The 25,569-nt window shown below is 33.9% G+C and overlaps 1 protein-coding gene across 1 annotated transcript; it reads left to right on the top strand.

The window, feature by feature from the left end:
* Window positions 1-4,663: 4,663 nt before the first annotated feature.
* On the top strand, window positions 4,664-25,023 carry LOC145031110 (wall-associated receptor kinase-like 1). Its single transcript, XM_078979608.1, has 2 exons — window positions 4,664-5,557; window positions 23,626-25,023. The coding sequence occupies exons 1-2, from the start codon at window positions 4,741-4,743 to the stop codon at window positions 24,792-24,794; spliced, it is 1,986 nt and encodes a 661-aa protein (XP_078835734.1). The 5' UTR covers window positions 4,664-4,740; the 3' UTR covers window positions 24,795-25,023.
* The last annotated feature ends 546 nt before the right edge of the window (window positions 25,024-25,569 follow it).

The following is a 25,569-nucleotide window of genomic DNA, read 5'->3' as shown; positions in this document are numbered from 1 at the left end:
TATATATATATATATATATATATATATATATATATATATATATATATATATAACCATTTAATTTGTATACTAATTAGTTCTGCTTGGACATGTGAAGCGCAATGTCAATAATTAATTTAAACGAAAAAAAAACAATCAATAATATCTCATTCTTTGACTTTTAATTAATTAACAAAACGTTTAATCAACTAACCAAACCAATAAGCATGAATATTTGCAACTTCAGTAAAATTGAAAAGTTTGCATGTGAAATAAAAAATGAGGTAATTTGAGAACACATGCTATAGACTGCATAGGAGGACCTACGCGCCACCTTCCCGGTTAAAAGTGCATTTCGATATTGAAAATTTAGTGTTTACTGGATCGGCCCTCTAATCCTAACGAATTTTTCAAGCAATTTCTAAAAACATTTAAATTACTCATTTAAAATCTTAGAAATCAAATTAGACCTCAACATACAAAACTCAATTAAACACAAAAGAACGAAAATCTAAAGTGCAATATACGTGAACAATCGGGATCTGATACTACTATTGGGTTATGAGGGATATTAAAAGGCCACAAAGATGCACATCAGAACAAAAAAAACACTAAACTCACAAACCAGACATAGATCGCTGCTCAACCAATGAATTGCAACAAAAAATGAAAAGAGGGAATCTAAAATACGTACCTTTGTCATCAAGAACAACATAAAAAATGAATAGAAGCAACATGAAATCAAATTAACTGATAACTCAGGTACAAAATCAAAAAGTAAAAAGGATAAGACAATGATTTTGAAATTTGGAATAAATAACCGACATAAAACACCTTATCTTCATCAATTTTATCATGCAAATAGGGTCTCCATTAGCTTTAAGGATAACGACATCTTCATAACCACAAATGACCATGAGCGAAAAAAATCTAAATCCAATACATTTGATCAAAATCCTTAAACAAATGGACATGATAAACCCCTAGTAGCCTGGTTACAGTAGAAACAACAAATGGAGGCTAAGAAACTCAACTCAAAAAAAAATCCATGCCTCATATATTCCATAGTTGCATCCATTACCGCAAGAGACTGTATTGGTGGTTTCGGTAGCCAAAACTAAAGAAATTATTCCTAATTTTAGTGAAGAACCTGATGACACCTGATGAATGTTTCAAATTTTTGGGAAGAGTACCAAAAAAACCTATGAACCAAAAATAGTGAATAGAGAGTAGACGATTGTCGGAGACATCGTAGTCCCTCATTCGTAGCTCTTCCAAATGTTCAGGATGCGAGCTGTGATTCAAATTTTCGTCCTATTAGTCTTCTTCCTATTAGTGTGATAGGATGTTAGTATAAAATTGTGGGGAATATTCTAGCTAATCTTCTTTGTAAGGTTATTCACAAGGTAGTTAGTGTTGAACAATCAACTTTTATCAAAGGAAGAAGAATTTGGGATGGTCCTATGATTATGAATAAGATGGTGTCTTGGTGTAAGAGTACGAAAATGTCAGCTATGATTTTCAAAGTTTATTTTGAGAAGGCCTATGACTCATGGGATTTTTTCTTAATGAGGTTATAAAGAAGATGGGTTTTTGGGACTAAGTGGAGAGCTTGGACTCAGGGGTTTCTTTCTTCTTCAATGGGTTCTGTTTTGATTAATGGTTCCCCTACTGAAGGATTTTGGTTCCTTAAAGGTTTACACCAAGGTGGTTCGCTTTCTCCTTTCCTATTTATCTTGGTTATGGACAGTCTACATGTTGGTTTTTCGAATGCAATGGAGAATGAGTTATTCTCAGGTATTTCCATGGTTAAAATCCTACCTTGGTTGTCTCCCAATTTTTTATGAAGATGTTGCTCTTTTTATTGGTGAATGGAAGATGTCGAATATATATATATATATATATATATATATATATATATATATATATATATATATATATATATATATATATATATATATATATATATATAATCTTACTTGTATCTTACATTGTTTTCATCTTGCTTCGGGTCTCAAGATTAATTGGTTGGCATTGGTGTTTTTCAAAATTTGGTGATCGAGATGGCTAGTAATATAGGTTGTGATTATCTAAAGCTCCCCTTTTTCTTAGCTCAGTTTGGTGGTGGGTGGTAATATAAACAGGCAGAGCGTATGGTCAGATGTTTTGAAAAACGTGACTTCTAAATTATCTAATTGGAAAGTCAAAATAAAGTCTGTTTTGGGAGCTTTGCCTACTTATTTCTTGTCTCTTCATAAGGCCCCTCTTGGTGTGCTTGCGAAGTTTGAATCTTTACGAAATAAATTCTTTATAGGGGCTAATATGGAAGAAAAAAATGACATGGGTAAGTTAGAATAAAGTTATGGATGATAAAAATCATGGTGGTCTCGGTGTGGGTAGTTTTTTTTTAACTTTGAATAGAGCTCTTATGTTTAAATGGATTTGGCGCTTTTATAATTTTGATGATGCTCTTTGGGTTAGGATGGTGAAAAGTATTCATGATTTGGATGGTGGGATGTGAAATTCTGATTCGTGTAGGCATGGCTCTATTTGGTTAGATGCGATCAATTCCATTTTTATTCTTAAAGAGAAAGGTATTAACCTGATGTCTTTTTGTAAGAAGAAAGTAGGAGATGGTTTGAATACTTCTTCTTGGAATGATATTTGGGTGAGAGATGTTTCTTTCAAAGTTTTGTTCCCTAGAATCATTTCTTTGGAAACGGAGAAAAAGATTATGGTTTAGCTAAGATGAAGCAAGTTGGGTGGATTGAATCTTTTCGCAGACTTCCGATGTAAGGAGGGGCTGAAAATGAGCAATGGTTGCAACTTTGTTAGGTTTTGTCTTCAGTTCTTCATTATATGATTAAAGATAGATGGTATTGGGCCTTAGATGGTTATGGAATTTTAATGTCTTCTCTACTTATTTTTTATTGATAAGAGTTAATTACCGGTGGATCCGCCAACAAGATGGGTCAAGTTGGTTCCTGTTAAAGTCAATATTTTTGGTTATAGATTGAGGTTAGACAAGCTTCCAGTGAGGGTTAACGTGAAAAAAAGAGGCCTTCTTATTGATGATATTTCATGTCTGTTGTGTGATGATGCTTTGAGTTGGTGAATCCTTTTTTCTTTGGTTGCGATATTACTAATAGTCATTTGTTTCAAATTACTAGATGGTGGAATATTCCTATTCCATTTTTGACCTCTTTTGAAGATTGGTTTTCTTTGTTTTCTGCGTTGCGGTTATATAAGTATCTTAAAGATTGCTTAGAGGTGGTGCTTCTGAAGATGTGGTAGGTGATATGGAATTGTAGAAATAATGTCATGTTTGCTACAAAGAAGTGGATATTTGCGGATCTTTTTTACAATATTGTTACTCTTTCGTTTTTTGGGGTAACTATAGGTGTAGAAAGTTTTCTATTAATTGGTTGGGTTGGCTTCAAAACCCAAAAATTGCTATTTCTTAATGTTTCTATATTGACCTTTTTGTTTTCCCAGTTAGTTTCTTGCTAGGTGTGTTTTAATTTCATTGTTGTTCTAAAAATAATAATGAGCATAATAATACGAGGGAGAGAAGGTATGGTGATTACCTTCTTTTAAGAGATTGAAATTGTAAACCAATGTGCTTCTAAATATATGAAGTCTAAGAAAGCCGATTATAAATTCGATTTAAATTTGAAGATAATTTCTTCCCGATTTCTTGTTGATTTAATATAAATTACTGTTGGTTTTATAGGATGCTTCATATCAAAATTGAAAATAATCCTAGAGAATTCAAATTATGTTGCTTAATTATAGGGATTAAAATAGGATTAAATTTAAATATGAATCACAGAACATTACACATGTAATTTTTATAATGAATATAAAAAGAAATTGTAAAATATAGGAAAATCACTTTTATCAAAATGTATAAGAATGTGACATGTGACAAAAATGATTTCCATTTTTTAGGTTAGACTAGTTGTCAAATTCGTATACTACACACGTTCATGAAAAAATACGAAGATCTACAAATTTAGGAAATTTGGATTTATAAAGAAATAAAGAAAAATATTGAATTATTAAAATGTAATGTTTAATTTGTTATTTTGAACTTTTTTTCATTTTTTTTTAAAATTTAAACAAACAATTTAAATAAATAAACAAATGAGATAATTTGATTAAATTTAGAAACTTGGAAATTAAAAAGAAATTGCATTAATTAAATTGATATGTATTTTTTTATTACAATTAATTTAAATATTATATTGATTTTTAATAAAATAAAAAAATTATAAAATGACAAGTGGAAAAACAATAAATAAATAATCTTAGAAAAAAGATGTGAATAATATAATAAGAATATAGCATTCGACAAAAATGGTTTATTTAGCTGACAAATACGGTGTGTTTTTCTTAATGTGTTTTTGTTAAAAAGAAATCTAATTTTACCTATAATATTTTGATAAAGTCGTCGTTATAAAAGAAAGGGTTTCTTTCCAAAAATTTATTCGGTATTATAATATAATATTTGTTTTAGGAAACGTATTTGATTTGGTCTAATCCAAACAGATTTAAATTTCTCAAAACATATACATTATAAATCTCAGCCACTTGTTTTTAAAATGGCAAAAAGTTGACTCAAAGTAAACAAGGAATAAAATTTCTCCATAAAAGATAAAACAAATCAAATCAGGCACCATATATACTAGTCCTGAAGCACATAAATTGAGTTATAGTTTTCTTACTTCAAATCCTTCAATCGTTGTTGTTAACAAGAAAATGCAAGTCTTTCGAGTTTTGCATCTATTTATCTTGATCTCCTTAACCACAACAACAACATTAACAAAAGCCAAAAGAATCAGCAAAAAAGGGTGCAATGATACATGCGGAGGGATCTTGATTCCATTCCCTTTTGGGATTGGAAGTAATTGCTTTCTGAACAAATGGTACAATGTTGATTGTAACTCCTCAATTCCGTATCTATCTGCACTCAACAACGTGGAGCTGTTGAGTGCAAACTCGTTTGGAGATGTAACTGTTAACATCTCCATGACTTTTGATTGTGAGAATTCAATGCAGAATAGCACTCTTGTCCTAAGCGATGAGAGTCCCTTTTCTGTTTCTGATTATGAAAACAACCTCTTGGTTAAGGGGTGTGGCATTTATGCTGACGTCAAGGAGAATGGGAGTATTGTTGCTGGTTGCTCAATGATTTGTCCCAGTGACACAGGTGGTGACAGAAACAACTGCTTTGGCATTGGTTGTTGCCAAGATACCATTCCTTATTATATCAAGTCATTTAGCTTGAATCGAACAGGATTGGAAAGGCCGGCCGGAGATGGTAGCTGTGGGTCTGCCTTTTTCATGGGCCGTGGATACTTCCCATCAGCAGGCTTTCCTCGCCAATCTGTTGACGGGCACAGCATTTATGTTCCAATAACACTTTCTTGGTATCCAACATACAGAGATATAAGTAGTAATTGGCCAGAATGCAGAAGGTGTAAGATCAAGGGGGGCTACTGTTCCATAAATGTTGACGCGGCCTCGGGTGTTAGTTGTTATATTTACGGAAGGAGCAAAATAGGTGTCATTCTGGGTAAGCATTTTCTAATAACCACTATGTTCTTTGTCGGCCTTTTACTTTCTTTTCTACTTTTCTTAATTTTCTATAATCTATAAATTGATTAAAATTTTTCATTTTGAGGAGATAAATCTTTCAGTATTTATGATTTTTAATTAAAAAATTTACATCTTTATTTTATATATATATATATACATATATATATATATATATATATATATATATATATATATGGAGAAGTTCAATAAGAACCATTATTATTCAAGTAACCAAGAAACCAATCAGAGTCGTCAGAATTTAAAGCGATCAACGGCAAAAGGAAGAGTTGTAAATTTTGATAATGGAAGCACATGAACCGGATTATAACAAACTCACTTCCTTTTTATTTTAAATTTTTTTTAGGCCAAGTTTTTAATTGAAAAAAACCTGAATATAACGTTGTTCACGATTTTTCGTTTTCTTTCTATAGAGATCCATAATGATATGTAAAAAACGAACTTTTTTTTCGAAAAAAAAACCTACTTAATTTTCTTATTTTTTTCAATATTTAAGCTTTTTTTTTTATAAAAAAAACTAATTATACCAAAAATATTAATTTTTTCTACTCTATTAATAAACATCAACAAGGATTTTTTTTAAAAAAAAAATCCCTCGAACATTGTAGATTCAGACTGTGAATCTAAACTGTAAATATTTCAACTTTTAACATTCACTATATGGAAAATCTCGAACAATTCAGATTCACAAAAAAAAAACCTCTATCAGTGTAGATTCACATTGTGAATCTGTAAATATTTCAAATTTTAACATTCACAATGTGAAAAAACTCCCATCAGTTCCGATTCACACTGTGAACCTGATTTATTATTATACAGACTGTGAATCTGAGGACGTTCACAATGTGAATCTGAACAGATTTACAATATGAATCTAAACAAGTTCACAATGTGAATCTCAACTTAAATATCGTTTTTTTTAATATGAATATGAATCTATGTTTAAAAATTACAAAAAATATGAATTTCGATATATTTATTAATTTTTTTCTATAAAAAATAGACCTTAACTTTTTCATTAAAGAAAATGAAGTGAGTTTTTTTCGGGAAAAAAATTCGTTTTTTATATATCATCATGGATCTCTATGGAAAGAGGACGAAAAATTGTGAAAAACGGTATCTTCAGTTTTATTTATTTATTTATTTATTTATTTATTTATTTGATAAAAAACATGGCCTAAAAAAATTTTAAACGAAAAAAAGTGGTGGGTTTTTTTGTAAAGAGTGAATTTTTTGGTATAATCCGGTATATGTACGTCCAATGTAGAAGTGTACATCTATTTTCTTAGCCGCTGATCCTTATGATTTCTGATGCTCACGATTGGTTCCTTACTTAATTATGGTTCTCTATTAAAAACCTCACCCTATATATATATATATATATATATATATAGGGTAAAGTGAATGTACCTAACAACCTTATATAAGCTTAGGTACCTAACTCCATAATACTACATCGGTTTGTATCATATTTACATTGTAATTACCTAAGGTTCTTAAACTTCAACCCCATAACTTTATTACTTCCAAAATCTTTGGACTTTCACCAATATTTTTCTTTTACATCACATCTTTCTATTGAATACCGCCTGATAGGCTTCATATCCTACCGCTATAAATGAAATGATGTAGGAGAAATATAATGATGAATTTCTAATTTTTTTTTGAAGTAAATCAAGTTTAGGGATGAAGTTTAAGAACCTTGGATGATTGCAATGAAAATTTAATGCAAAATGACCTAGTTTGATGAGGTTAGGTTAAGGGACTAAATAATCAACTACCAATATGATTAGAAAATCACTGAAAAATTAACGAAAAGACTAGAAAAACGCTGACAAAATCAAAACAATCGAACTTCGATTAGAAAAAATAAAGTTGGAAACTATATAGCTAAACTCTATAAAAAAAATACTAAAAGTCTAACTTAATTTACATGCTTTTCAACTCAATGTCTGAGTTTTGGAAAATAAAGTAAACCCCAAAAAATGTGCTGCCAGAAAAGTAGTCACAAAACTTCCTGAAAGAAAAACGCTACCGGAGGACTGCTCACCTTATCCCAGGCTACATTGTCACCGGATCTCTATCATTTCCACTCTTTCTCTTTCACGCGTATTCTCTCTGTCGGTCTCTTATGATCTCCGTGAGTCTTTTCGGCTGCGACTCTCGCTCTCCTCGACTAAGTCGTAATATCTCTCTCTCTCTCTCTATCTCTCTCTCTCTCTCTCTCTCTCTCTGTATATATATATATATATATATATATATATATATATATATATATATATATATATATATATATATATATATTTCTTTCTCTCACTATCTCCTACGTGATATCCTAAGAAAAGGATAAAACTTAAACCAAATGATGACTTAAAAGAAAAAGCATGAAACATCTAAAACATAATAGTAATTTTATTATTATTATTATTATTATTATTATTATTATTATTATTATTATTTTGGGTTAGGTGTTATTTTATGTTCTTCTTATTAATTATTACTCTTGATGGAACGAAAACTAATAGTAAAAATAAAATATAAAACTTTGAAAGTATAATTGTGAATTGAATCCAAATAATATATAATTTATTTTTAGCATTCAAAATGTGAATTTATTAATTTGGATATTTTTAGGTTTTTTTAATGAAAAATAATAAACTCTAAAATTTGAAAGTAATATGGTTCTTTGTTGAACTTTTTTATATATATATATATATATATATATATATATAAAAGATAAATATTTAACTAAATTGAAAGAATGAATCAATGAATTTTTTTTTATCTTCATGCAATTTTAGCACCAAATTTAAATGTGTAATGGAATGACATACTCAAGAGAATTGCAAAAAAAAAAAAAAAAAAAAAAAAAGTGTATTGGGATGACATACTCAAGAGAATTGTTTCAATTCAAAGAAAAAATAATATGGATTTCGAAAATAATACCTACATAATGAATTGTTCAAAAAAATACATTTTTGATGTATGTTAATATTTTTTTGTGTACATGACATTTAGAAAAACATATGCAGATGTTTTCCATCTTATTTTATTTCTTTAAAATGTGAATGTGCATTAGGGTTGTTCGTTTGGATTGATCGATTTTCATACCAAGATAAATATTTAACTAAATTGAAAGAATGAATCAATGAATTTTTTTTTATCTTCATGCAATTTTACATTGATATGATAACAAAAAAAAGGTTTGAAAATTTATGTCTTCAATTTCTCATACAAAAAATATAAATTAAATTTAATAATATATATATATATATATATATATATATATATATATATATATATATATATATATATATATCAAGCAATAAAAATAAAACTGGAAACAAAATAATCCTTTTACAATGAAAATAAATATTTATAAATCTTGGCCATCAACATCATCATCAAGACAGACGATCGTAGCTATGAACTCCATTGTTTCTATTATCATTCCCAATTTTCCACGTGATGTATTCTTCCTTTATAAACCCCTTCCAAGGGGTGTTTGGTTTATCTTTTTGAAAGACAAAAATCTTTTTTTTTTAAAAAAAAAATATAAAAAATGTTTGGTAAAAACATTTTAAAAGCTACTTTTGGATTTTAGATATAAGAAAAACAAATTTTTTGGAAAAGTCAGAAACCTGACTTTTTGTAAGTTTTTCAAAAAGGACTTTTGTCTCTAAAAAGATAAACCAAACACCCCCTAAAAGCCTTAAACCCGAACACCATCCACCGCCGTCGGAATCAACCAGACCGTTCGTGATATATTTTCACCCACCAGAGCGTCGTTGATCTGCCATCCATAATCCATCATTGTTCAGCATCTAAAACCTTTTCTTTGCTCCACTTTCCTCTCTCCACAATTCACTACCGATGACCCTTGAAAGGCCAACAACCACTGTCGCGACCGACGTTCGCTGGCTCACTGCCACTACTACTAAGGGCGTTGTCGTAAAAGAATGGTGACGTTGAGAACGATGATGACGTGAAGGACTGGTGGTCCGACAACCATGCTCTCGAATCTCCTTTTAACGAACCAGATTCACCAATACGAACATATTCTTCCTCACCCTTTTACCGGAAACCCAACCAGTTACAGAAATGGTCCTCTTATGTGTTGCCGACGAAAAGCTCTCCACTGTCCACTTCTAACCGGGATACGAAACTCTTTCTAGAACCCTTTTTGATGAAATTGATGTTGTTCACATTATGAAACCGACGATCACGACATGAAATCAGATGAAATTGCCCTAATGGTTTTGTCGGACGTTGATGTTCGCCAGATGTGGATACGTTGATGCGGTGGTTGTCGTATGATGAAACCTTGAAACTGGTCTGGAGACAAAACCCTTTCTAGCAGTCCCTTTTGATCTTCGATCAATTTTAAATGATGTTCTCTCGTTCTTCTCAAAAAAAGTCCCGCCATAATGCCTTGTTCCCCAGTTTTTTTTTTGTAAACTCATTAAAGGAAAAGGAAGGAAAATTTTCACCGAAAGAAAGGGAAGGAAAGGAAAATATTCATCATACCATGTTCCCGAGTTCGAAGGAAATGAAAAGAAATGAGAGGAAAATTTTAAGTTTTTGTGTTCCTGAGTTAGGAGTAAAAAGAAAATAAAACTTGAAATTTTCCTTCGCTTCACTTTCTTCCCAAATTTGCCCAATTTGGGAGGAAAATTTGAAACGAAAATATGACTCCAAAATCCTTCCCCTCCCTTCACTTTCCTTCCATTAATGAAACTCAGGAACACGATTTTTCTTCGAGACCTCTCACTTTCCCTTCGTATCATCTCATTTCCCTCCTTAAGTAGAACTCAAGAACAAGGCGTAACGGAACCTAGATAAAATTTCTTAAAAATCGTTGATAAATTGATCGCAATTTCAGTTAGTCAAGTTATTTGATTATATTCTTCTTCGTAACTTCTGGGAAATTGAAGCTTGTTGTTCTTTTATCTGATAAAGTTTCTCAAATTATAATTTTTTTTTTGGGGGGCGGGGGGGGGGGGGGGGGGGGGTCCGGGAAGACTCACACAAGTGATTGTAAATCTTGTTGGGAATTCTATAAAAGTAAGTTAATTTGGTGATTTTGACTTGAATGATACAAAAAACATTGTTTTATTTTCTTATAATATGTAGTTTTTTGATAGTTTAATGAACAAGGGCATATATTTTTTCAAGTTCATCTAGATGAACATTCAAACGTTGTTCTTGAATCAAAATCTATCACATGTATGAATGGAAAGATCTGATGGTCAATTCAATACATTTAATGGTCATGAAGCAGAAAATGATCAAAACACTTGGGAGGAATTTTAAGCATCTAATGTTTGATCAACAATTCCCATTTCCACCCTGCTCAAAACGTCATTTTAATGGTTTGCATTGTATACATTGAAACCAGAATCCTATTACACGTATGTGTGTGTTCATTAGTGTGTGTTTTTCAACATCGATTTTTATGTTTTTCATTATTAATTTCTACATTTGGGTTGATTTTTAGATCTGCATCTAGATTGATTTCCTGGATTCTTCATCATTGAGTTATAGGGTTTTGAATTTTATATATCAATTGCATATGTATATTCATTATTGTGTATGCATGTTCATCATCTGGGTTGATAAAGATAAAGTTACAGGGCCCATATTTTCATCTGGTTCATGCCTAATATTTTGGTAAGAAGGGTTACGGTAGGAGGGGTGGGGTTAAATTAATATTAAAAAATGAAATATTTAAAAATGAAATTAGGGACCAAAAATACAAATTACTCCAAACCATAGGGATGATTTGCATTATTTACCTTTATATTGATGTGTTTTCATGTTTTTATTGGTTCCATAATTGTTGTCCTAGTTTACAAAACAATAATTATTTCCTAAATAAATACAAGAACTGATATTATTTATTAATAATCAGATTAATAATAAATATATAAAATGTGCCAACCTGATAAATATGTGTCCCTATAGAATATGATATATTATTAGCAATATCATTCTTCTTAGGAATATAGATTTAATAGTGGTTTGCAGCCTCGAGCTAAAATTACTTGCTCCCATGTGTGGTTTTGCAACATTGAATCCATTTCAATTTAAATTAACTTTTCCATGGACGTCCTTCAAAAGAGGTAATTGTCACTTTGAAAGTTTGAGGCTCTCTTTCAACCATGTAAGTGTAGAAATCATCTCCAAATGACTTCTCAACTCATGCCCTTTTACTTCAATGGTGATCTATATCTTCCTCTAATTGTTCTTCATGAGAGGATTCATTATGCTCGGCTATTTTTAGAGAACTAGTCTCAATCTTAGAAAGACATGGAAACACATTATTATAGAACAATGTGTTTCTTGACTCTGTTATTATTCCTTTGTTAATTTTTTGTATTTTTGAGTAATGCATAAGAAACCGATAAGCACTACCGTTTTGTGCATATCCAACAAATATGCAATCACCCATCTTGGGTCCTATCTTGAGTAATGCATAAGAAACCGATAAGCACTACCGTTTTGTGCATATCCAACAAATATGCAATCACCCATCTTGGGTCCTATCTTGGCCACCTTGGGTGCATGTACCATGACCTTTGCAAGACACCCCACACTCAAAGGTATTTGTAAAATGGTTTTATACCCGACGATAACTCATATGGTTTTTATCTAATTTATTTCATGGTACTATATTTAAAAGGTAGTAAGTTGACAATACAACTTACCCTATGTTGAGGGTGGCAAAACATAAGTTAACAACATGTCATTCATCATTTCCTTTTAGGTACCGTTTTTTCTTTCCGCAATGCCATTTTGTTACGGTGAATAAGGTACAGTAAGCTCATGTATTATACCATGATTTGCAAAAAATCCTCAAATGGTGATACATATTCACCCATATAATCTCTTCTTAATAATTAAATATTCTTGTTGATTTGATTTTGAACTTCACTTTTATATACTTTAAACTTCTCTATAGCCTCATGTTTACTTTTAACTAAACAGACATAGCATAATTTAGTGCAATCATCAATAAAAGTGATAAAAGTACTTATTTCCGCCCTTAGATGAATTTGATTTCATGTCATACATATCTGTGTGAATTAATCCAAGTGGTTTAGTTGTCATTTAAATGGATTTAAATGATTGTCTTGTTAATTTCGATTCGACACAAGTGTTGTATTTGTATTTTGAGTCAATTTGAAAGTATGGTATGTACTCGAGTTTTGTTAAATGTTGAAGAGTATCAAAATTATCATGTCCTAATCTAGCATGCTAAATATTTGAAGACTCAAGAAATAAGTAGAAGAGTTATACATGTCATTATCATTTCCATTTGGGTTTTCGCTTGACAATTAATGAAGTGTTGTATGTACCCAATCAACATACCCTTTACCCACATACACACCATTTTTGGTTAAGACAAATTTATTCGACTCAAACACCAAGCGAAAACCATGCTTGTTTGACAACCAACCCGATACAAGATTCTTACAAATGTTGGGTATATACAACACTTCATTCAACGTCAACTCTCTTCTCGACGTCATCTTCAACACAATTTTCCCAACAACTTGGATATCAGAAGCTGTCGAGTTTCGTATGAACAACTTATCACCATTGTCCACAACCTTGAATTTTCTAAACCATTCTTTATTTGAGCAAAATATGACGGCTAGCTCCCATATCAATTCACCACTCCTTGGATTAGACTCCACAAGGTTAGCTTCAAAGAGAACTACTGAAAGATTGATGTCAGACACATCTTTGGTTATATTCTTCATAATGTTTGCCTCTTTTGCAATTAGAAATCTGATGACCAGGTAGATCATAGTTATGGCAGTTCCCTTGAAACTTTTTCTTGAAAGTTCCACCTTTGACTCCCAAGCTTGCATCTTTGTCTTTCTTTTGGAATTTACCCTTTCCTGACTTATTGTTCCTAGAACTTTGACCATGCTCTACCACATTAGCTTTCTCATAGGTAGGGTTATAACTACTATTTTGAGATATCTTATAGTCTTCTTCAATTCGAAGGAGAACAATTAGGCCCTCAATGTACATTTCCTTTCTCTTATGTTTCAAGCAATTCTTGAAATCAACCCAATTATGGGGTACGTTCTCAATCATGTAAGCAACAAAAAAGGCTCACTAAACCACATACCATCGACATGCATATCATGTAGGAGAACTTGTAGTTCTTGGACTCAGGAACTAACATTTTTCCCACCAACCATTTTATAGTCTAGAAATCGGGCAACTAAAAATTTCTTGGTCTTGACATCTTCAGTTTTGTACTTATTGTCCAATGAGTCTCATAGTTCTTTGGTCGTTTTTGTTATACAATAGATATTATACAATGAATCAATAAGACCATTAAGAACATAGTTCCTATTCCAAGCTTTAATAGCACTCAAAGCTTGCACATATCCTTCTCCTTTGGGTATCCTGAGAGCCTCTTCAGTTAAGAATCTAGAAAGATTCAATGTGTTAAGGTAGAAGAGTAACTTTTTCTTCCACCAATTAAAGTGCAACCCGAAAATCTTTTATGGCCTCTCCCAATGATTGAGTGGCACAATCATAATTGGAGCTCCTTGAGAATTAGGAGTACCATTAGGCTTTGGTTGGGACCTTTCAGCAGTCCTACTTCAAAGAGAAACAATAGTTTTAGTTAAACTAATATAAAACAATTAAAGATGAGTGCACAACAATTAAAACTGTTAAGAAAGTGTCTTTTTTTCCATAAAACGAATTGTGAAATTGTGAAGACAAATTGAATCTGAAGACAGCATTAGAAAAGGATTTCTGAAAATAGTAACAAATTATAGATGCAGTAAACCTAAAAATAGTAACAAATTATAGATGCAATAAACCGAAACTAATTAACAGTTAATTCAGCTTAAACAGAAAATAGAAATTGTCTTAGGAAACGATTTTTGAAAACATATTTTGCAACTATGAGGGAAAAGATTGTGTTTTCGTTTTTATAAGAATTGTTACAGAAAACAGAATGGAATTATTTTTCTAGTTGTTCGTTTTGCACAATTGATTTGTTTTAAGACCGTTAGGAAAATATAACCTACAAAATGCACGAAAGAACTAACGTAGAATCTGTTTACTGGGCCTATGCTTAAAATAATGTCCTTAAAACAAATTTTGCCCTATATGGGAGTTTGTTTTCCAGGATACAACGGTAGAAATCAATTCTTCTAGATTGCTTGAAACCTCACTCGAACGGTGGTGATTCGTACCCACAAGACGCTTACTTAGCTTTGGTTCAATAAGTCTTACAAGCATTAGAAACCCTTGTAGTTATATACATATTTCTTTTTCTTTCTCCCACCTATGTGGGATGGAACAAAACCCAATTAACTTATGTTTAATCTCTTTCAACTACCTCACTTTAACAAGTAATTTCTCATTCATTTTTAATTCATTTTGGATGTCTGATATATCAATACGAAGGTATCACGGAGGATAACATAAGGACATAATCATTTGTCCATTTTGATTACATTTTGAGTTCTAAATTTGTGCTCAAAAAGAGGGAAACCCCATTTTTAGAAATTGGTAAAACCAATTTTTCAACAATTCATCTATCCACCAACTTCTCACCCATACCATTAATTAAAGTTGTTAATGTTACTCGTATCATGACCCAAAGTCGTGCCAAGCTCAATATCCACACTAATTCATTAAAAAACACTTAATGCTTACACATGTGGCTCCAATTCTTCAGCTCCCTTTTCCCATTCGATATGGATGATGTAACTGAAAATGTTGGGTTTACCTAAGTTTTTGAGATTGTGGTGGAAGCATCAAGACGATTTTCTTTCTTCAAATTTGATTGAAATGGTTCCTGAAAATGGTCACCGTTGAACCCTAACGATTTATACAAAAAGAATGACGTTTCCAACTCTGGTTCAACCACCTCAAATTGTTTATAAGGCTTCACTTGCTCCAATACAAAAAATTTCAATTCTGTAGTACTAGTAATAACTTTGTTATGTTTATTTTTCCCACTTTTTTTAATGTTACATCCATAAAAATCCCTCTAGCTTCTGATCTATTTTTTGGATTTTAACCTTTGTTCGCTGACTCGAAATCGTAATAACCCATTAAATGACTTCTTCTCAACTAGGTCAAGACCATGAACCATTAAATTTTCAACATCATCCTCTATAGGATCAACCCCAATCTCACATTCTTCACTACCATAATCACTTTTTCTTGATTTAAGTAGTCTCCCGCATTTCATTCTAGGTTTTTTTTATCTATATCTTCACTTTTACAGCGTCATCTTCAAAAAGATCAATCCTAATCTCGAAACATTAACATTTTCTAAGACTATCACCTTGTTCTCGAGTTCAACTTAACGAGAGAAAAGAAATGAAATGGATGGAATTGAAAAGCAAGTAAAATAAATTGGTGTCTCTGACTTTCATTAAAGGAAAGAAGTCGAAGGAAATGGAAGGACCACTTTTCCACATAACTTTCATTCCAATTTGGAAGGATTTATAGAGAAGTAAAAAAAAGTTTAATTTTCCTTTCACTTCTCTCCAACTCAGGAACACAAACGACAAATTTCTTTTCATTTTATTTATCTTCATTTCTCTCCTTACATTCTTTTCTCTTATTTTCTTTCCTTTGCTAAAACTCACGAACTAGAGTATATTCTTCACTTTAGTCTTAACTCAAATACGGCCATCAGCCATGTTATTTTGTTGATTGTCATTTACAAACATCAACATTCTCTACATGCTCGCTACCCTATGAAATATGTGTAATTCCATGCATATAACAAAATACCTTATATTTCCAACTGTGTCATACATTTTTTAATTATAAATCTGGTTGTTCATGGATTCAAATAGGTTCCTAGAATCATGTAACATCTTAAAATTCAAGACCAAAATTTCATTTTTAAATAAGTTATTATAAAACCATAAGTATAAAAACATCCATAATAACATCTCATGTCAAAACCAAAGTGTCAATAGTCAAACATGTTATTATAAAATAATATCATATTGTAATCCCAAAGATCTCATGTGCGGAAAACATAGTGTGATGCGTTGCGATTCTGCCGGCTCTGTTCCTTTTGAAAAGAAGTACCTGAAACCAAAACTGTAAACTGTAAGCATGAAGCTTAGTGAGTTCCCCCATCCTACCACATACCATACAAATCACATATTATCAGGCATATTGGGGTGCCCAACCTACCCTGCTAAGCATATTGGGGTGCTCAACCTAGCCCTGTTAGGCATACTGGGGTGCCCAACCTACCCCTGTCATGCATATATGCATGCCTAACCTATAGAGATGCACACAAAAACCGGTTTCACTATTCAAAACCGGATCCAATCCGAAACCGGATTGGGTCAAAACCGGTTTTGACCAAACCGGATCGGATCGGATTTAAAACCGTATTTTCAATCGGATCCTAATCCTATATTCCAAATCGGATTTGATACCGGATCGTAAACCGGATTCGCTAAAAACCGGATCCAAATCCGCCCCAAAATCCGATTAAAACCCACTAAAATCGGTTTAAACCGGTTTCAAATCGGATTCGGATTTTGGTTAGAACCGGATCGGATTTTGACCGGATTCGGATCGGATTTTGACTGGATCGGATTTTTGATGACGTAAGCGAAACCGGATCGGATTCGGATCCGGATCGGATCGGATCGGATTCGGGTTTTGTGCATCTCTACTAACCTACCCCTTCGGTCCTGTCAACCAGTAACCGGGGACTATTTCACCCCCTACTACTCCCACATAATTTCATATCACATATATCATAATCTGTCTAGCATAGCGAGGTACTAAACTACCCCTTCGGGCCTATCGACCGGTAACCGGGTACCATTCCCCTACTACCACTATCACATAACAGCATATCATGCTAGCACATAAAACATATCAGGTAGTAGAAAACCTAGATAATTATCATAAAGACAATCATCTATCAAACAAATCCAACTAGTGGACCGACATTGTGGTTGTAGACCCACTTCTACTGGAAGGCAACTTACCTCGTACTGCTAAAGTCCCGCGGACAAAACTCTAGCTGCTAGATGACTGATTCCCGATCCCTTAACATCAAAATAACACCCAATTAATAATTGGGTTCCAACACATATCCATAAGTCCATGCTTGGGGTAAAACACTACTTTACCCCCATCTTAGCTTGATTCACACTCAAGGCCCAGTCTAAAGGCCCAAAAGTCAAACTATGAATCAAAGCCTAACATATGGCCCAATTTACCAAATTGGGACCAAACCTCTACATGGTCTTATCCTAAGGTCTAACCATTTAGTCCAGTCCAAACATTTGGCATTAAAATGGCCCAATATCTAATAATCATCAAGGCCCAAATTATGGCCCATCTATGGCCTAATTTTCCGAATTCGGCCCAACCCCTCATATAGGACTTACCATAAAGCCCATCTAAATATTCTAGTCCATATGATTATTCTTGGATGGCCCATCATTAGCCTAATCGCCAAGGCCCAACTCAAGGCCCAATTTAAAATTAGCGTTTCTTAAATGAAATGATGATTAGGGTTAAGTGTCTCTTACTTAACCCACTAAAGACTTAATCCATTAAGTCCATCAATCTACTAGGTCAATCATATAGGGTGATTAGGTGTAATTCACAATTCCATTTCAATGGCCTAAAATGTGGGCCTAATAAGTCCAAACGAGTAATTCCAAATTTTGGGTTTTCTAAACCCTAATTAGGGTTTCCAACTGAATCACAACCCAATTAGGCCAAAAAGCTAAGTCTTAGATCAATTAGGATTTCATTGGGCCCATTAAGTTTCATAAGTCGGGCACCACCCACTACCACCTCGGGTAGTGGTGGTCAACAACGGTTCACGGAGGCGGCCACCACCTCACGATTGTGGTTATCGTTCTAGTCCATTTTTGTCCAAGCATCCTAAAAGATACTAAACAAAAGCAAACACACACTGCTACCGAGCATTGCGGCTGGTGTGGCGGCCACCACCTCACGGTGGTGGTTATGAGTTTTCTTTTAATTATTCCTACACCGATTCGAAATTTACAACGAAAAATCCTAAATAAAACACACACACACACAACCACCCTTAAGTTGGCTAGTGGAGGTACATGGTGGCAGCCGCCACCTTACGGTGGTGGTGGTGACTGTTATCGTGAATTACGGAGAAATATCACCACATACCACACACAAAAAAATTGTTTTCATTCGTAAAAGAACCCGGCCACCCACCTGGTGGCGTACGGTGATGGCAGCAGCACGGGAAGGTGGCAGAAGCGGCGTTGACGGCGGCAGTGGGACAGTCAGCAATAATGGCGGGAATGTAGCTGGAAGAAGGAGCGGAGAAGGTGGGTGACTCCCACCAGAAACTGCAACAATGACGACGTACCACAAACGAGTCCCTTCCGGTCACCCACTGCTATTGCGGCTGATAGTGGCGATAAAACGATAGCCATCAGCGGCAAAACGAAAAGGAAGAAGAAAAAGAATGGCGATACCGAATGGTGGCCATAGTTGCGCCTTCAGCCGGAGGCAGCAACACGAACGACGACATTCCCCACTATAACGATGCCTCAACGGTGGTTTCCGGCTTGGAGGACGATGGCGGCAATTGGAAGGTTATGAGAGAAGGTGGTAACAACAGCGACTACCGGCAGCAGATCGAAGAAGGGAATGTGGTGACTGAAACATGCTCCTTAGGGTTAGGGTTTGGATGGGGGTGATGGGTTATATACCACGACCTCTAAATTATGACAGTTAACTCCTCAAAACCAATACCTTGATATATAATTATTGATTTTAGGGCTACTATTTATTCATTAATATGTCTATTAATTTATTTAATAAACGGGGTATTACAACTCTCCCCCACTTAAATTAGATTTCATCCTCGAAATCATTCCTTACCATTCCTTACATGCCAAACCACTCAAGTAACATGGCCACAATCCTAGGCACACACTTTCCTTCCCAGGGTAATCTAAATCATCCACCATAGGGTTCTAAAACCCAAAAATAAATGAATACCTTTCAATATGATCACATCTACTTAGTCTGAAGTATGTAGTCTCGAGATGGTCTGACTCCCTGGTAGACCACCCATGTTGAGCTTTACCAAGCTTAATCTTCCTCGAGTGACCGATCAAGTGCACACTTTCTGCCTTGTTTATATCAATGCTACCATTAGTAAAAAATCACTAGCCATGATCAACTATCTGCTAACCTCGTGAATGCTACGGCTACACCCGCAGACTTACAACACTTCCAACACTATCTAGGAACCTTGTGAATGCTACAGCTACACCCGTAGACTTATATCACTTTCCACACTGACTCCACCGCTGATCATGTTCTTACCGTTGATTATTAATCCGAATGCACCAACAGTCACGCATACATACACAATCAAATATCCCAGTCTGAACTCATGTCCTGTCTAAAATCCCTGACCTGTTTCCTGATGCCTGCTATCCGATGCCTTGGGAAAACATGAACTAACTGTTGGAACATTTTCTAAACTCCCAACTCACTCAATCTTCAATCAAAATGGCCACTCGACCGCCTTCCCCCTTGACGGGGATGCAAAACTCGTCCTAGTTTCACATCAATTTCTGCTTTTGAATACCTGATCGATTCTCCCCTACTTAGATTCAACTAAGTCTTCACGGCACGTGAGAATTAAAGGATTCAAAATCCTTCTTGCTTTCTGATAACTCGCTATTGGCAACCCATGCTTACCAAAGCTAACGATCAATTACTAGTCAAACCTTAAGATCACCCATGCTTTGAAATATTGAAGAGTACCCTTGAAATCTGGTCCATTCTGACATCTCAATCCACCTCCCATGCTGACAATTGAAGGCCTTAATCTTCACCCTGGCTGACGAATCTTCGTTCCCACTTCCAGTTTTGCAGCACCATTGAACTTTACCGAACACAACCCATGCGAATATACAGTTCTCTTGAACATCCAATGACCAAAAAATTATACATATAACACCTGTAACTAACACCACCATCATCATGCTACCAGTCCTTTCCTAGAAATGGTAGTGCCTTGAACTCCAGAGTTCTTCCATAGGCCAATTGTCGACCATACTCAAACAAATGATATAAACATTGAACTCTGACTTCACTGGAGAACTATCCACTAATTCCTGACCAAGGATCTACCAAATAATACTTCTAAATGGATCCTAACATAGATCCGGAATAGTAACAGTACACGTGGAATCCATTCGGCAAGATACGTCCATTTGTAGGTTCGTCAAAGGACTTTTCAGCATGCAGAATGGCATATAACAATCGTTGATAACCCAGACAATGGCAGAGAACCGACCAGAGATCTAACTTGTCCAAACTCAGTAAAAAATACAAATTGGTACAATTCCCGATATCCACCTAGAAGTAGCAGAAAATAATAAATTTGCAATCAACTGAAGGATTCTTGATCACCTCCTCCTGAGATACCTTGGTCATCAGAGATTTGCAAAATAGCCAGAGCAGGCGCCTTCACTGCTCCTCCACTTCCTACTCGGATAGTCGGTCTTCATGTGGCCCACCTATCCGTAGTGAAAACCTAATGAGCTTACCCCCCGAGAGCAATCTATGCTGAAATGATTAACCCTGCCACACCTGTAGCCAAGGTTGTATAACTCGCTACTCAGTACCTGCTCGGACGACTGGGGAGTAGCGAGTAGTCGGGAGTACTCGGATTCGGAAATTCATGTAGAAATATTTTTTGGAAAATTATATATGTAAAAATCAGAAGTTAAAATCATAATTTGATTAAAATATATAACCAAAATTAGATAAATGTGAATACATAAAAACTGAAATACACATAATTGTCTCACTACGTGGATAATTACTAAAAATTTAAGATATATATATATATATATATATATATATATATATATATATATATATATATATATGTAGTAATAATCACATGTTTGTGTTAAATAATAAATCATTAGGTGCATTATACATACTAATCTTGAAATTCTTGATTTTTTTCTCTTTTTATGACAATTTTGACCATTTGTCTGAGTTTGACCGAGTTGGCCCGAGTAAGATCGAGTAGGCCTGAGTTTGACCAATTTTTTATCGAGTTTGACCGTTTTTTGGCCGATTTTGACTAAATCCGAGTTTTTTTGGCCGAATTGACATTACTTGCCTCGGTGGAGGGCCGATTTCGAGTAATCGGCTGAGTTTTGCAACACTGCCTGTAGCAGCCTAAACCCTTAGAGCGGCAAACTCCCTTATTCACTTTCCCATACATGCTACACTGACTCCGGTCCTGCTGGCCTTTTAACCGATGATCAGAAGTCTTGGGTCTCTTCCCGGTACCCTTTACTATACGCACCTGGCACGACCCTCTCTTCCCAAAGGCTCCAAATCGATCTCGCATCTGCAAACTCTTAGAAGTCATATCCTTCAGGGTCTAACACCTTGTCACGCTCACTAGCTCACTTGCCAATGGCTAAGCTACAACAGCTGGAACATCCTTTGTCCCCAAACTGAGTCGCAAAATCCTCCCCAAAGCTTCTCATATTCTCCAAGACTCTCACCGAGTTGAGTATGGATCCTGTTCTTTTAGTAGTATGGGCCCAATACTACCTTCCACACCTATCCATGCTTTCCTCAGCAATCCACCTAAATCCTCTAAGTCACTTCCTGAAACTGATATACCCAAGTCTCACTAAACCTCACTATTAACCCACTCAAACATATCTTAGGTTCCCGAAGCCACCTAGTGCTTAGTTATTGAAACATTCCCATAAATGTCAACTAGCTACCTCACAAATATAGCCAGAGATTAGATAATCCTTCGAGTAAAAGACCCATCCCTAGAACGGTTAGACTCAGACAAGAGTTGTGTAATAGGGTCAAGTGCATCACTCTGAGATTATACGGCATGTGTCCCATGTGACTTAACATATTCACTTATTAGCTAACTCACATCACTAAGAGTCCCACAAAGCACAAAGCAAGCAACATTTAGACAATGGAAAATATAACCATCATACTCCAAACACACCATTCTACCCTCTAATCAGGAATCTGTACATGCAATTCAAAGGCTCATACAATCAGGCATAACCTAAATAGGCCATCTTATCACTGACTGATCAGTACTAGCATGCAGGTCTACAAGCACATACAATAGGAATATAAGGCATCCTTCCTAGATCCTTAGCCCTAATCTAGCATCCAGTTCACATATTCTCAATTTATATCATAACATAATATATCATAACATGTATGGGTATCTTAGGGAAAACTTACTTGAGCTCGGCTGATTGCAAGCATCACACTCCTTATTCTTTATCAAAATTCTTTATTTTAATTTAAAAAAAAATCATTTTCTTGTATAAATCTTTTAAACCCCATATTTGAGTCCAGACACACCTGAGAGTGTGTCTGAATCCCTCAAACCGGGGCTCTGAAACCAACTTGTAACATCCCAAAATTCAAGACCAAAATTTTCATTTTTAAATAAGTTATTATAAAACCATAAGTATAAGAACATCCCTAAGAGTGTGTCTGAATCACTGATCAGAGTTAGTTGGATTCCCTAAGGATGTCGTCATAGTCATTGTAGGATTTTTTTTATTGGAGTTTTTGTCCCTTAAGTAGAGTCTATATTGACAACGTAAAAAACTAACCAAGATTAATTAATATTGAAATTGGTTTAGCTGTAATTTTTCAAAATAAGCAAAGATTGTTTATAAGAATTATTCAATTATATAAATTATCAATGTAAAGTTATTTATTTTATTTTAAGATGTAGATTACTTGTGAATTTTGAAATAAGAAAAATCAAGTTCCAATGAATTCTTCTATGATATTTAATTATAGAATAATAAGTTTAATATTGAAGACAAAGAAAACGGTGACTTTAAATCACACTAAGAGATCTTTTGTGAAAACTCAATATTAAATTGATATGAATTACTAAAAGTCTTTAGGTTTCGATGTTAATTTATTAATTGTAATATGATTTCCTTCTTGTAGGTGTTAGTATAAGCATGGGATTATTTTTCCTATCGGTGATCAGCTATGCATTGTACAAAATAATCAAGAAAACTAAAGCCAAGAAAAGGAAACAAAGATTTTTTAAACGCAATGGTGGTCTACTTCTTAAACAACAACAAGAAACTGATATCGGTTTAGTTGATAAAACCATACTTTTCACTTCCAAAGAATTGGGGAAGGCCACCGACCAATTTAATGAGAATAGAATTCTTGGTCGAGGAGGTCAAGGTACAGTATATAAAGGTATGCTAGCTGATGGAAGGATCGTAGCAATAAAGAAATCGAAGGTTGTTGATGAAAGCCAACTAGAAGACTTCATCAATGAGGTAGTAATTCTCTCACAAGTCAACCATAGAAATGTGGTCAAACTATTGGGATGTTGCCTAGAGACCGAGGTCCCACTACTTGTCTCTGAGTTCATCCCAAATGGTACGTTATATGACCTTATTCAAGATGAATCTGGCGAGTTGTCAGTCTCTTTATCAATGCGATTACAAATTGCTACAGAGGTTGCTGGAGCACTTTCTTACTTACATTCAGCAACCTCCATTCCGATATACCATAGGGATGTCAAGACGACTAACATACTTTTGGATGAAAAGTATAGAGCCAAAGTTTCTGATTTTGGAACTTCAAGATTTGTATCAATAGATCAAACTCATTTGACTACCTTAGTCAAAGGTACATTTGGTTACTTGGATCCAGAGTACTTTCAATCGAGCCAATTCACTGAAAAGAGTGATGTATATAGTTTTGGTGTTGTTTTATTGGAACTCTTGACAAGTGAAAAGCCTATTTCCTTTACTAGATTTGGTGAAAATAGAAATTTGGCTACATACTTTATGTTAGCCATGGAAGAAGGTCATGTGATGTCTATTTTTGATGCAACGGTTGTTAAGGAGGGTTCTAGGATTGAGTTGCTAGCTATAGCTAACTTAGCAATGCGATGTTTGAACTTTAATGGGAAAAATAGGCCAACAATGAAAGAAGTTGCCACTGAGTTAGAAGGCATCAGACTATCATATGTTCCCTCTACAGATCAAATTAATTTTGGACATGTGAAGCAACACGAGGAGGTATTGCTTTCATATGGTGACTCAACATCAACATCAACATCATTCACATTCGGCGACAACCCTAGTCGTTGAGTTGTGGTAAACCTCATGTTTTCTTTTTGTTAAGTGTTAGTTCTCCTATTATAATTGTGTGTCAATAAATTAGTTGCATATAACGGACTGAAGGTTAAGAGGTATCGTATAAGCTATATCTATTTCTTCTTTCTGTCTTTCATATCATATATATTTTATGCTTTTCGTATTGCATTTTTGTTGTTTAAAAATTGATAAGTTCTTAATAAAAAAAATTGTGTTTTCTGTATCTTATCATTAATCTCTAGAATAGCATCCTAATACGTTAGACATGTTTATTTGTTAACATACTAGGTTAGAGACGCTTTATACACTGTTTGACAACTTAGAAAATCAAAATACATTTCTTAAATACGAAAAATATAAATATACAGTGCTAAAATACAACAAAATATAGAAAATATGAAAGATTATGAAAATACAATAGTAAAAAGGTATGAAATATGACTTTTTATAATCTTTATTTGTTTGTATTACAAAGTTATACTTCCAAGTAGAATGGTATTGTATTTTATTATATTTACACACAAAATCTCACACAAACGTAAAGAAATAGTAAAATTTTAGAAGTACAATGCTGAAATAATAAAAGTTTGAATGTAGAATATTGTATTAGGATATTTTTTGTGAGTAGAGAAAGCTAAATTACAATCATATAAGTACTTAGAATTACCTGTGGAAATCATTTAATTACTCAAATTTGTGGATAGTATATATCAATTTTAAAAAATTCAATGCCCTATTTGCTTGATCTAAGGGATTCTTAGTTGTAAAG

This window comes from Lactuca saligna, chromosome 2, assembly GCF_052625555.1.
Source record: "Lactuca saligna cultivar CGN05327 chromosome 2, ASM5262555v1, whole genome shotgun sequence".
NCBI lineage: Eukaryota > Viridiplantae > Streptophyta > Magnoliopsida > Asterales > Asteraceae > Lactuca > Lactuca saligna.
This window is presented reverse-complemented; position numbering and strand designations above follow the sequence as displayed.